General features: G+C 43.6%; 1 protein-coding gene across 8 annotated transcripts in view; it reads left to right on the top strand.

Moving 5' to 3' along the window:
• The window catches only part of LOC138567561 (uncharacterized), a 2,466,350-nt gene that overhangs the window by 522,643 nt on the left and 1,929,946 nt on the right, over nt 1-13,761 (top strand). For 6 of the 8 annotated variants that reach the window (XM_069645900.1, XM_069645906.1, XM_069645905.1 and 3 more), the window contains exons 6-8: nt 1,988-2,107; nt 3,044-3,166; nt 11,361-11,492. In XM_069645900.1, coding sequence (XP_069502001.1) covers nt 1,988-2,107; nt 3,044-3,166; nt 11,361-11,492 — 375 coding nt within the window. The remainder of the gene's footprint in view (nt 1-1,987; nt 2,108-3,043; nt 3,167-11,360; nt 11,493-13,761) is intronic. The other 2 variants (XM_069645902.1, XM_069645903.1) reach the window with 2 other exon arrangements.

The raw sequence follows: 13,761 nt of genomic DNA, 5'->3' as shown, positions 1-13,761 counted from the left end.
CCAGCTGGGATACCGCCCAACTTTATTTGCGTTAGCACCCCTTCGTCCGGCGATATTACCGCCAGATCACAGGTTGGGCGCTAACTGTTACTCCCCATTCCCCATTGGGTCCAACGGATCCAATGGGGAATTGTTGGCACAATTACTGCGCAGTAATACATTGCATTTTTCCAGCGTGTTTACTCGAGATTAGGCAGACCCTTAAATGGGGCTGTAACACTGTTACTGCTGCATTTAAGTGCTACCGCCCAACTCTTGATCAGGCCCATTAGATGTAAGGAGAGCTGTGATGTATTGCCTCAATAAGACAAAACCATTACATAAAACAGACCAATTATTTGTTTCCATAGCCACTGGATGAGGAGGGGATCTGGTCTGTCGGCTAGTTCAAAATGGATTGTGAAGTGCATCCAGATGTGTTATTTTCTTTCAAAGAGAACTTTACCTTTCACGCCTAGCGCTCACGCTACTCGAGGCACGTGGGCTACCTTAGCTTCCACTGAAAATGTACCATTCGATGCCATTTGCAGGGCAGCTACTTGGAGTTCCATTCACACTTTTACACAATGCTACTGCTTATATACACATTCTAAGTGTGATTCACAGGAGGGTCAAGCGATGTTATGACATCTTTTTGCTGATGTACCTTCAAACACCCACCTCCTTCTCCTGGTACTGCTTGCTAGTCTATGCACAGCATGTGATCTAAACAGATCCACAAGCCTCAGAAGACATTACTTATCGTAATCTTATTTCTGATGCTTGTATCTGCTTAGATTCACACACACAAATAGACATCTTACACCTTTCTTTACTTCCTGTACTCACGCATAAACTTCATGCTCTCTCATGTTAGAAACAAAACAATCAAAGGGACCTCGATGCGTGAAGGATCATGGGTAACAGTACATGTCACGCTAGGGATAGTATTACAAACACGCCCAGTCAATGTCCATTTTCGATCATCAAAAACAAGATGCAGTACTCTGCACCTACCACTAGATGTCGGCCTATGAACAGCATGTGAATCTAAGCAGATGCAAGCATCAGAAATTACGATTACGGTAAGTAATGTATGTCAACTGTTGCCAGCAGCTTGTTTTTTTGGCTCATAATAAAGTAAACAAAAATCCCAATGTAAAAATCTAGGGTGATACTAATGTATCACCATTGCACTGTATTGTAAGTTGCTGTGTGCAAAGGTTAAATTGTTACAAAATGATCAAAGGGAAACCCAGTTTTCCCAGTACTGATAGTCTGAAGGACTGACCAGTTTCCCCATAACAAATGAGAAAAAAAGGCAGAGGAAGTGAAGCTGAAGGCTTTATTTCCCCTCAAAAAGTCAGAACAGGTTAAAAAAACAAAGCAAAAAGATTGGGGGTCCATAGAAGATATGAAGGGAAAGTTTGCCAAAAGAGAGAGATTTCCTTATAAATTTCTTGGCCTGAATTTCTTTTTAAATATTATTTTACAAGCAAAGGTAGTATCCGGGATTCTGTATGGATGTTATTGTCCAACTTAAGGGCTTGTATAGAATTTTCCACAGGTGGGAATTGAGTGCAGATGTCATGACTGAAGGGCATCTCCGGAATTCTTTCAGGCTTGTATCTAATAAGTAAAGCGCTCTTTCCATTTCTGTGGGGATGCTCGCATGAATATGTTTTATTTCCCCAGCATTTTTAATGCTAGTGAGCTAGTTTTCTTCATTCAGCTGTGATTTTTGTCTGTACTCTGTGGCATTGTTTTGTTAACATAATTGTGACTATTTTGGATACTGCTTGAAGAATATGGTCAAAATTGAGGTAATGTCCTTCATCTATCCAGTATTTTAATGTTGAAGTGCATGTCCTGTTCCAGATTCTGTGTATTTGTAACGGTTAGAGTGAAGGTAGCATTCCAAATCATGGGTGACCTTGTTTGAGCAAATGTGCAACTAAAATGCTATGCATCTTGAACATAAGCTTTTGTGGGTCTCTGTTGATTTCAGATAGTCGTGATTTTTCTGGAGCAGCCGAAGGAGGGAATGAGTGAGTCCCTCACAGGATCCTTAAGTTCTCAGTGCTCAACACAAACTGTGTACTCAATTCCACATTCAGGAGACAATCAGGTAAGTCTCTCATTATATTCCCCAGTCTCTCTATATACAACACAAATGTTTTCTTTGCCGTTGAGACCGCCTGATATTGCCGTTTTGGTCCTTTGTCCCATAAAGGTGACCATGTATGGCTCCCTACAGAAATGTTGTAGACATTCACTAGTAGGATCTTTGAAAGGCATTTGTAACATGTACTTGTCCTCTTATGTATATAATGGATAAAAGTACCTGTTCTTGTACGTTACGAGGATATTGAAAGCCACTGAGAACCTCTCTGACCAAATAGAGGATCAGGGCCAAAGACTTATGTATTGTAAGAGATCTTCCAGTTGCTTATACACAGACTCGATGTTGAATATATTTGGATTAAAAAAACAAATATGTACCTTTATAAGGTGTTGCAGTATAATAGTTAAAGAAGTATAATAAAAATGCATTTGAAACGTTTTCGTTTTGTGCTTTTAAAGTAATCAATAACATGCATAGTCTTACTTTCATGTAAACTCCAGCAGTGCACAAAACAAACAGTTCCTTATCAGTTAATGGCTGCAGGTGTCTTAGAATGTGATTTGACAAGAGAGGAATTTGTGTAGCTTTTTACAACTTTCAGTGCTGCAGTGGTAGGTGGAATTCTTCTTTATGCTGGCTTAAGCATCACAACTGAAGTGCAATGACTGTCTATAGACCAATAGTGATGTCATTTTCTTATTAAAGGTCAGTAGTGATGTTACAACTAACCTTTAATGTGGCTCAGGGCAATCAGGAAATAGGTTGTAGAATGTAGAACCCAATTTTCTTATTCCAACTCTTTTCTGAACCACCTAATCCTATCTCCACCTGAGAACTGACAATTGATTTCATTTCTGAACATTCCTGATTAGTGACATCACATCAGGCAACTGGACGGGTGAGAGACTACTTCTAATATATTTTGCTGTGTCTTGACAGGACCTTGTCGCTCGTCTTCTGAAGCATGTCAAGCAGCCCAAGGATGAGACTGCAGGTAACTCGTGCAGCACTTCTTGCTCTGTGCACGGACAGTGTTCAAGCACCAAGACTGAGGTGAAAAAGGTAAGATACAATCTCTTCTCTGAAACAAATGTTCCTCCTTTCAATTTAAAATCCTCTTGCCACCTCCATTCCTTATGTGGAAAATACCATGTAACTTTAGAGCATTTAGTATGTGTCCTTATGTAGCATATTGCAATTAGTTTATTCTACAATACAATGCATACTGTGGAATCCTGCTAGACCTACAAATGCCTCACTGTTTTGCTGACCCCTCCTATAAAGAAAACTCTATGCTTCAACCACATGCAAACTGATTCAATCACCTTTCTTCCACCAGATCATCCCCAAACCAGGTTTCTAGGTCAAATCGATAAAATGTTTATGGTCCAGGTCCTGACTCACTCAAATCTGCATTGAATGAAAAGGACAGCATGAATGCATCTCTTGAAATAGTGAACAACTGGAGGTTGAGACCGGTTGCTGGGGTCTTAATCGAGTTGTCTAAAATCATAGGAGCCGTCAAGTCCAAACTGTCATGCCTGGGACTTCAAGAACACCTTGCCACCAGTTGTTGCAGCTTCTGTATCTGATCTAAACACTGACCGATTTGCTGTGCTGTTACCGTAAATCTTGAGGAGTATAGTTTTTTGTAAAATGTAACAATTTTGCTCATAATTTCTGTGTCACTATATACTATGAGAAACTAAAGGGTGTTTTACCCACTAGTCCCCGGGGATCTCACTCTCGGGTGGCCAGGACTTGGTCATCGCCTTTGGATCCAGACCCTGGTGGTGGGTGGACCAGTGCAGGAGGATCACCTGGGTGAGGGGTCTTCCAGGAGTGGGGGTGAGGCAGCCGATGGTGAGACGTGGTAATCCCCCGCCCTTTTTTGTTCACCTAACCCATCCTATTTTTTAGGATTCTGAGGTCCCAACTCCCCCCCCCCCAAACCCCTTTCCCTTTTTACACAAACACTGGGCCGAGGAAGAGGGTGACTGAGAGTAATAAGGCTAACTCATATACATCATACTGGACATGTCCCGCTAATCAGGTCAGGCAAAGTCACACACTTGGCTTTAAGTGCATACACATGATACCAATTAGCTCTCCTCACACAGTAGAATGGCAGAACCTGGAAACACACTCTGAGCAAGTTGGAATACTGGTACGAGCAGAACTTCCGGGCGAAGGCTAGCCCTACTGGAGCAGAGCGACAGACCAAGGGATGAGAGCAGCAGGTCGAGAAACCCAGGAGTTCCCTAGAGGAGGTCATTGCTTCCGAAAGGCAGCGAAAGACACGTGGAGAAGGCCAGATCCCAAAGCAGAAGGTTACATTTTGTTTCAAGGACGCAGCAACCCTCACGGGTGAACGGCAGGGTTGGGGAGACAAGGCCAAGACTGTGGTACTAACCGTGACTCGTGAATTGGAAATCGTAAAACCAACAAAGAAATGCACACAGTCGACGAATTGGCAAGCGACCTGAGAGACCGGTGTGTGTTAAAGAAAGATTGAAATGGCAAGGTTACATCACAAGTGAAGGCTGCACACGTGTGGATGAGACGCGAAGAAAGGCAGACCTGTGAATGAACTTTGAAGTAAGGACAGCTGTGAAATCAGCGATACAGAGTAACGCAGTTGTCCGGTGAAAGGAAGTAGCCCACTCGAAAGTCTCTGTGAAGGGTGCATCATTTATAGCGATAAAGTGAATGAACTGTAAAAGCGAAGTGAGCATAATTAACCCCGAGAGAAGGGGCGGAGAGTGAAAAACTGAACATTGAAATTTAAGTCGAAGTGGTCGTGTGTAAAGAAAGCAACGCACATTCGAAAGTCTTCGACATCCGAAAGCGGTGTGAGCTCTACTGAGGGAGACCCAAAGTGTAATAAGCTTAGGGAAGGGAGCCCCCTGCAAGTATTGTTGAACTTGGTTTTGAAAGGTCTGAGCCCGGCAGAGGGGGAATCAACGTGAGCTTGTGTTTTGAAAGGTCTTAGCTCTGTAGAGGGGGACCAACACAAATGTGTGTTTTGAAGAGATCTAAACCTGACAGAGGGGGAACCCGCATGAACCTTTATGTTGGAAAGGTTAATTGAAAGACCGGAAAGAGAGACTTTAACGTGGAAGGCCAGGCGGGCCTCGGTCCATATCTTGAATTGTTTTGTGTTGAAAATCCGAGCCAGAGTGCGTCATCCTGCCTACAAGGACCGCCTTACTCTGTGTGGTCTAACGTGGGGAGGACAGCTGATTCAACCACATTTATTCTTTATATTTGAACACTGATTTTTCTTTACATATACATCTCCTTTATACTCTTTTTGTACAAGAGATAGGGCAGGCATTAGGTTTTGTTAGCATATGCCATTTTGATTTGACAGACTTCACTAGGACTGTTTATTTATTATTTGATGGTCGAGACTACTCCCATCCTAGTTATAGGGCAGAATAGGAGTTTTTCCAAACACTGAAACTTTAATAAAGCTTTTACAAATTGTGCCTTTTGTGTCTGGGTCATACTTGTGATACTATGCCTCCCCTACAGTGGCAAGTTGCCCTCTTCATCCTGTATTGTGTGTATGTATGAATTATTTTTCCATGCCTGGTTTAGCAGGGCAAGAGTGTTACTGTATTTTTGTCTTTCCCCATACTGCGTCGCCATATTTTTATCCCTCAATTATTTACTCTCCCACTGTGTTGTGTTAAGATGGATTTCAAAAATCAACCCTGTGGTGGACTTTGGGAGGCCAACCTATTGTGGTGACCGGGGAGACACTGAGAATAGCCCAACCCAATCAAGTTAAGGTAGCAGAGCAACAAGGCTTATACTCGGGAGGCTGTGAGAGTAGTCTAGGGCTACAAGGAGTCTAAACATAACACCAATAATTCAAGTTAGAAAAGTAAGTACAAAAATATACAATTATTTATTAGGCCTTTAAAATATACACTAAGCAAGTTACATTTCTAGTCCAATATTGTCACACACTTTCTATAACACATATATCATCATTGTAAGGGGAGTTTTCCTAAAGTCCCACTTGGAGGTAAGACTTGAGTATGCTATCCCAGTGGCTTGTATCAGTCTGTACTACTGCTGGAACATTGGTAGAGTGGCAGAGCAGTCAGGCTTATCATAAGAGGAAGATGTGAGCTGTAGGTAAGTACATTGAACCTAGTTAGTAATGCACATCAAAGAAAACACACAAATGTATATTAATACATAGATTTATAATATTTACACAAGAATCACTTTAAATCACTTAGCACAATAAACCAAAACACTTCAGAACACTTTAGAATAGTTTTCAAAGGCCATTGCTTAGTTTGTAGTTGCTTGCGGTTACATTTGTTACAGCTTTTGATAGTAACGGCAGTTCGTATTATCGGTAACAATGCGCACTTGTGAATCTTAGCAGAAATACGGTAAAGATATTTACTCTGCACACACATATAAGATAGTGGATTTTGGGAAGGAAAATTGTTGGTTAGTGCAACACTAGCAGTTCTTAAGGTTTTAGTCATTTTCTTCGCACAGCAAGTCTTTTAAGGTCCAAAACGCAACCCTAGCTAAAGGCAGTTCGGAGAGGGCTTACAGTCTTGACAAGCAGTATAATATGATAGCTCCTGTGGATACCTAAAAGTCTCTTAAGATGCAAGAGGACACAATCAACGTTGGAGATCAGGTTAAAGGACTCGCTAAGGGACACAAGCAACGACTTGAGTCCGAGATAAGAGGGGAGTACCCTGGACACCTCTAGGGGCACTCAAACGCTCTGGAGCACTTCATGGATCAAGGTAAGCAATACCTTTATCCCCACAGTACCGTAGGTTAGAAGAAAAGATTGTGGCTGGATTCTCCTCGATGCAGCGGCGCTGGGCCTGACCTCCCAATTTCTTGATCTGATGACAAAAGGCAGGACAATGGACGGGTCTCTCAGCAACAGTCCCGAGGAAGGACCTCTGGCATGGATTTCAGCAACTTCTCTGGTCACTCTGCGGTGTTGGCGCCTTTCCTGCAGCAGCAACAAAGGATGTGATTCACCCAGTCAATCTTCTTCGCTTCTCACAGTCCCACACTCTACTGAGGGGGTCTGGGCGAGTTGGATCGGATCTCTGGAGTGTCCTTGAGGGCCCAACAAAGACTTGGACGAGTTTGTCTTTTCCATAACGATGCACTCAGAATGGGCAGCAGGTCTCCTGGTATTGGAATTTCGCAGCTCTGGAAACTCACAGGAGATTGCTCAAATCAAAGTTCATCTTGGGACTGTTTGTTCCCACCAATCAAAGGGAAGGGGTCGTCCTCTTCAGAGTTCCTTTTTCGCACAGAAAACGGGGTCAGGACACCAGTGGTCGCTTCATGGTGTTGCAAAGGGTCTGCAGGGTCTATGGTAGTCTTCAGTTTCCAGTGGTCGACTTGCCTTTCACCTCAGGAGCCTCGCCTTTTATACAGTTCCAGCACACACTCCTCTGCAATCTCTCTCAGCAATTTACAGAAAGGGGCAATAAGGACAGCCAAACCCCCGGTGGGAGCTATTTCCATCCAGGCACTCAGGCAGACAAAGGGCAGGGGAGTGAAACACTGCTTCCCCACTTCCTGCTTTCCTAGACACACTGGAGCCTATGCAGGTACACACAAGGGTTCCCGCCAAAGGCAAAACACACTGACAGGCCTCCCCCTCCCAGCACGGTAGAAGGGCTAACCAAGAACAACCACAATAGAAATGGCGAAAAAAGAAAGAGTCCCCATGTTAGAACATAGGTGACCCTCTTGTGCACAACCGAGACTGTGAATACAGTTTGCGGTAAAAAATAGCCCAACAGTTGGTAGAACACGTCCACTGCCACCGGCCATAACTATAATGTTGTCTACATGACTAAAAAGTAACTGGAGCAGAGAGATGGGGGGATACTAGGTATATCTACAGCACTCCACATAAGGTGGTATGTGCTAATCTCTCATAGTATAACGTTTTAGGAAGGATACAAAGTATCCCTCTATCCTTAAGAACAGTAGTTGTTAAGGGTAATGAAAGAATCACATACCACAAAGCACAACCCAAGGGATTCCCAGCAACACTGCACATAAGGTGCTGTGTGCTGCAAACTTTAAACGCAGATGCCTTTAAGGAGTTATCGAGGAAAGTAGACTCCATAGTAAAGAAAACACAGAGAACAGTGTTCCAAATGTCAGAGCAAATAAGAATGAATCAGGGGTAAAAAGGCTCCCTTCATTCAGGATAGAAAGAAAAAGGTCCAGAAGTCCAGCACAAGGGCTGGGGGTCCCACTAGGAGAGGGGATGAGGCATAACAATGATAAATCTTCTTAACAATAGTGTTTCAGTGTTTCTTTGGACGATATGTATGCTACAATTTCTTTGTACCAAGCTACAGCCCTCTCCCTCTCAAGATAAGCCTGGCTGCTCTTTCCATGCTACCCACATGTTCAGGTGGTACAGCCTTATACTAAGAGTGGAGTTTTTGTACTTCCTCAGATATGGTTTTATGAAGCCCTTAGTTGCACTTTAGAAAATCTGTCCTAACACAGCTGAACACCCAAACGTAGAAAAGGAGAGGATTTCTGCTGAGCAGGCGTCTCAGGACACCTTAAGGATGTGAAGAAGATGGATTGCAACTGGTGGGGAGGGGGAGGTTCACAGTATGGCAGTGACCGGCGATCTTCCTGGGATGAACAAATTAGCAAGTCCTGCACGGCTTCACTTATTGCAAGAAGGCTGTTGTACAGATTGAAGATACTGCAAATTCCCAGGATGCTCTCAGAATGGCTGTTCTCAGTGATGGTCCAGGGATACTTTCGAAGGCACAGGTCGAGACTGCTTGTTTCCACCGGTCCAAGGGTCGACGCAGCATTGAGTGCCTGAGATCAGACAGAGGAGCAGGGCTTCAGCTGGACTTCACTGGCGTTGGTGCTGGTCAGCTGCCGGGTTCACCCTTGCATCGTCAACTGGCTTCTCTTTGTAGATGACCTGGCTCCAGTGATGATCTGAAGAGCGGCTGCAGGAGTCATCCTTTTATCCAGGATCAGAACTAGAAGCTCACGCATGTCTAATGGTAATGGTAAGGATCTGCACCATTCAAACTAGTAGTGGCTATCCAATCATGGGTAGCCACTTGCCACAACATCTGCCCAGCAACACACATTCAGGCACCTTGATGTGTACTCGGACTAGACAGTACCAGCCCCCTACCTCTGAGGTCCCACACAAACCACCGCTTTGCCCAGAGCTTTCTCCGGGAAAGGGCTTCCCAAATCTGGCGATGACAAACTTAAGAGGGCAGGAAGAAGGCCAAAGAACAAGAAGGTCAAGCAAAAACCTTTAGTGGTAAATGCAAAAGTAAAAAGTATAATGTGCAGTAGAAAAATGTCCGCAGCTACCAGCTCATCCTAGGTACATTGTAATTGTAACCAAAAAGCCACTACAGAAAAAGTTATAAGGATAAAAAGTATCCTAACTTGCAGTGATGTGTGCAGTTGTAACAGTACAAGAAATTCACTAAGAGAGACAAAGTCACTCAATACTGATAGTCTTATGGACTGATTAGTTTCCCCATAGGAATTAGCAAAAAGGTTTGGGAGGTAAAGCAGAAGACTTCACCTACCTCCAAAATATTTGGTCAGAAGTCTAATAAAAGCTAATAGAAAGTGTCCCATACAGTGCTAAGTAGTCCTAGTCCGTTGGGGAGTTGGGAGAGGGGTGCGGGGGGGGGGAGTGGGGTACAGTTAAGTTATTTGACATGTAAATTGTTTGTTGTTTGTTCAAAATAAAAAATTGTTTAAAAAAGAAAAGTGTCCCATAGAAGTCTAGGGGAGGAAAGCAGCAAAACTTAAATCCTTCCGAATTTGTAGCAGTTCAGATGTTCTGCATAGTTATTTGTGCATCTGCTAGTAATGCAGTGTCTTTAGTTGTATTATATCCCAGCTCTAACCTCGTTAGTGTGTCTTCATGTTTATCCAATTCAGCTCTGGGTTCCTGCAGAGCACAACATTCACTAGAGATACAACATCCTTGTGTGAAACATTTGAAGGTCTCCCATAGAATAAATAGCGATGCTATCAATCTTTTATAAAAAAAAAACCTGCATTCTCTCTTTATGGAGATCTGCCTCAAATGCTACATACGTTAAAGCCTAGACTTTAACCCTCCATCTCTGACCAGCCCTTCTCTCTTCCGATGGGCCCAGGCTGATGCTCAGCGGAAAGTGGTGCTACAGAGTTGTAGGGAGTTAATTGCTATCCTTTACTCATCAATGGCCTCTACTGGATTTAAAAATAGTCATTCCCTGATGAAGCGTTGTGATCTGCAGAGTGAAAAGTATTTGTCTGCGTTCAGATTCCTACCCCTCCATATGGCAGTTAAATTGAACATTTCACAAGTTGCTTAATTCATGGTTCACTGGTACATTAGATGATCTGGCCATATCAGTGTCAAATACTGTATTAAAGTTGCCACCCAATGCAATTAGGTAGCCCCTGTTATTAAATAATGTATGTGCTACCGGGTCGTAGTACCCTGGTGCATCATTGTTTGGTGCACAATAATTAAAAAGAGTGACCTCAAGGTTGCGTATTATGCCAGCGACAACTGAGTTTTTAGATGGTTTAATCAGCCTGAACCCCAAGGAGCTATAAATAATAGTATCAACCCCCTTGCATGTGTTGAGATGGAGTCATATCCGTGGCAGCCCCCACTCTTAGCGAAGTCGGCCTTGGTACTTGGCTGCAAAATATTTTCTTGCAAGAAAGCCACCTGCAGTCAGTCTAACTAAATAACAGCTTTTTGTTGGCCTTCTACCTAGACATTCCACCCATCATTCTGATCTCTGCGTGCTTATCTCCTGTCATATGATTCAATTTTTCCCCGCTTGTTTTCATTTCTTCTTTCTCCAAGCTCCAGCTTGTTGCTACTTCCATCTGTGAGGGCTTTGTCGATCTCGGTCTTTGGATAGGTCACCCCTGCCTGTTCTCCCCAATGTCACTAACTTTTTGAACGCATCCGTTCTCTGTAACTAATAACCTTCTAAGAAACAACCGCCCCACGTTTCAAATCCCCACCACCACTGACAAGCCCCAATAAGCAGTATCATGCCCTTCTTGAAGAAAGTAATTGTGTGATCCACTAGAGCTCAATTAGAAATCCAACTTTCTATGCCAAGAAGAGTGTTGTATAATTAAGCACACTGGATCGCAAAATGTAAATATGCCCTCTTTTTTTTATAATAATGCATACATTTCTTGTTGCTTTTAGAATTCTGGCAATCTTCAAGAGAAGCTTAAAAGCGAGAAGCAGGAAGTGTTTGATTGTCCCGATTTTACACAGCGAAGAACATTTGACGGCCCTGATGCATTGGTGTGTTATAGTTCTCCTCTTTCAAGAGTGGTAAGAGGCCATGCATGCTGAAAAGGCATGTGGCGTGAAATGAAGTTGCAATAGCTTTAGTCCCGCCTTTCTGTAGGAGATGGTCTTAATTATCCTTATACTTTCGTTCATAACATGCAGCAAATATGAGGTTAAAGGGTAATGTTGATATCGACTTCCAAAAATAAGCCCTTGGTGGGAAGATTTCTGGAGGCCACCCTATTTATGGTGAATAGGAAAGACGTTAGCGAAAATCCAATCAAGGCAAGGTAAACGAGCAGTCGACGCTTAGTGAAGGGAAGTGTGAGAGTGGTCTATGGCTACAATGAGTACACACAGAACACCACCAATAATTCAAGTTAAACAGTAAGTCTATCAAAATAGTTATTTATTAGGCCTTTAATTACACACTTAAGTATAATAAAATCTCAGTTCATTGTTGCTATACAAAACCATGTAAACATATTTCTGGGGCTTGTGGATCTTCTTAGAATCAAATGCTTTGCATAGGCCGACAACTAGTGGAATTTGCGAAGTATTGCACATGAAGTTTTACAAAGTTTGAAAAGGGACATCGATAGGACGTGTCTGTAATAGTATCCCTAGTGTGACGTACCCTGTACCCATGATCCCTCACGCGTCGAGGTCCCTCAGATTATTTTTTTACACCATCGTGGATAGTTGCATATTGTGGAGTCCCGTAGCAAAAGATAATTTGGAGTTAATTCCACTTAACTTCAAAACTACCGGTTACCGATTGATGTGCCTTCTCGACGGCTGGACTTCGGAACAATCTCGATGCCTAATCCCGGACACTGAGACAGACGTTTGTTCCAACAACAAGCTTCAGCCTACACCTTGCTTCGGCCTTCTAGTAGGGAGAGAGGGCAGACTGATCCTTTCTGTCTAGAGAATGCCTACCCCCAGCCCCTACTGTCTTTGTCTTGCTGCCCCTTTGTCCACATTTCATTATGGAACTAACTGCGTTTAAGTTTTACCCCAAGTGCAATCATAAGTTCCCATGGAAAGACACACAAAGTGTGCAACCACTGCCTTCCCCGTGATCACTCAGAGGCTCACTGCGCATCTTGCAACTTTAGGCCGAAAAACCTGAAGAAGCGTCTAACAAAGCGGTGGGCCGAGAATCCGATTCAGAGCTCAAAGACCTAACTGAGGAATCCTCCAGTTTCCGACACGCCTGTCCCCAGCCTCGAAAGTCAGACACAGCGTACTACTATGGTGAAGGCCTCTGGTGATGACTGCGCGCACACACACACGCCTACCCCTAGGCACACACTCCAGGGCGGTTCCTCAGCAGAGCCGTCAAAGGAAGGTGACACGCCAGCGGTAGGCGTATCTCGACCTACCTATCCACCGCTGTGGTTCTGCCGACACATTTACCACAAGGCGTTCATGAAGTTACTCTGGCTGTGGACGTGCATAAACCCTGTTCGAAGGATCAGGTGGAGATGCCGAAACAGCTGTCGAAAAGACATGAATCACATTCTCCTTCAGAAAAACATCACAAGGAGCCTCATGCTCATAGGAAACACTCTTGGTGCCTCTGAAGGCTATGAGGGCACTTCATCTTTCATCGTCCCTTCACAAAAAGCGTCCAAGGGAAAGCTCAAAGGGTACCCCTAGGGCTGCCTGTGCGAAGGTGGGCCCAGTTGAAACCCCCAGGGCCAACCCTGATGTGGTGGTGTCTCCCCCGCCCCTCCCCCCCACACACACACACATAAATCCAGCTCTTATTGGGACATGGACTCAAGCAAGGTTTGAGGAAACCATAGTGAAAATATCTTTTTGTCGACTTCACAATATTAGGTAGGATTTTCACGTCTATTGTAAATCTTCCTGACCTATGTTCACCCCAGAACATTTTGCTTTGACTAGGTAATTATTTTACTGTGTCCCTAGGTTAAGGGGAATCTCCCCCCCCCCCCATCACCTAGTTTTTTACTCTTTTTATGGGTGACATTTTTATGTCTCTCCATCGTGTATGGTTGAGGCTTAGGCTGGGTTGCCCCTATCAGCTCCCCCTCTTAATTTCTCTTTCATCCCCCTTTATTTGTATTTAATTTGTATTTAATTGTTTTATATAGCACCTTAATCCTTTACATTTTATATGTGAGCCAGCACACCCCACCCCACCTTATGTATCCCCTTTCTTACTTACCTGGTAACATTTTGTTACAATTGTGAGTTTACATGAATGGCTGGTGGCGTGGTTTTACCTTTGTGACTTTTAATCTTGGTTACTTGCAGGCTGGTAATTTAGCATTGGTAA

Source organism: Ambystoma mexicanum, chromosome 2p (genome assembly GCF_040938575.1).
Source record: "Ambystoma mexicanum isolate Mex_15411 chromosome 2p, UKY_AmexF1_1, whole genome shotgun sequence".
NCBI lineage: Eukaryota > Metazoa > Chordata > Amphibia > Caudata > Ambystomatidae > Ambystoma > Ambystoma mexicanum.
The sequence above is the reverse complement of the archived record's forward strand: the minus strand, read 5'-3'. Positions and strand labels throughout refer to the sequence as shown.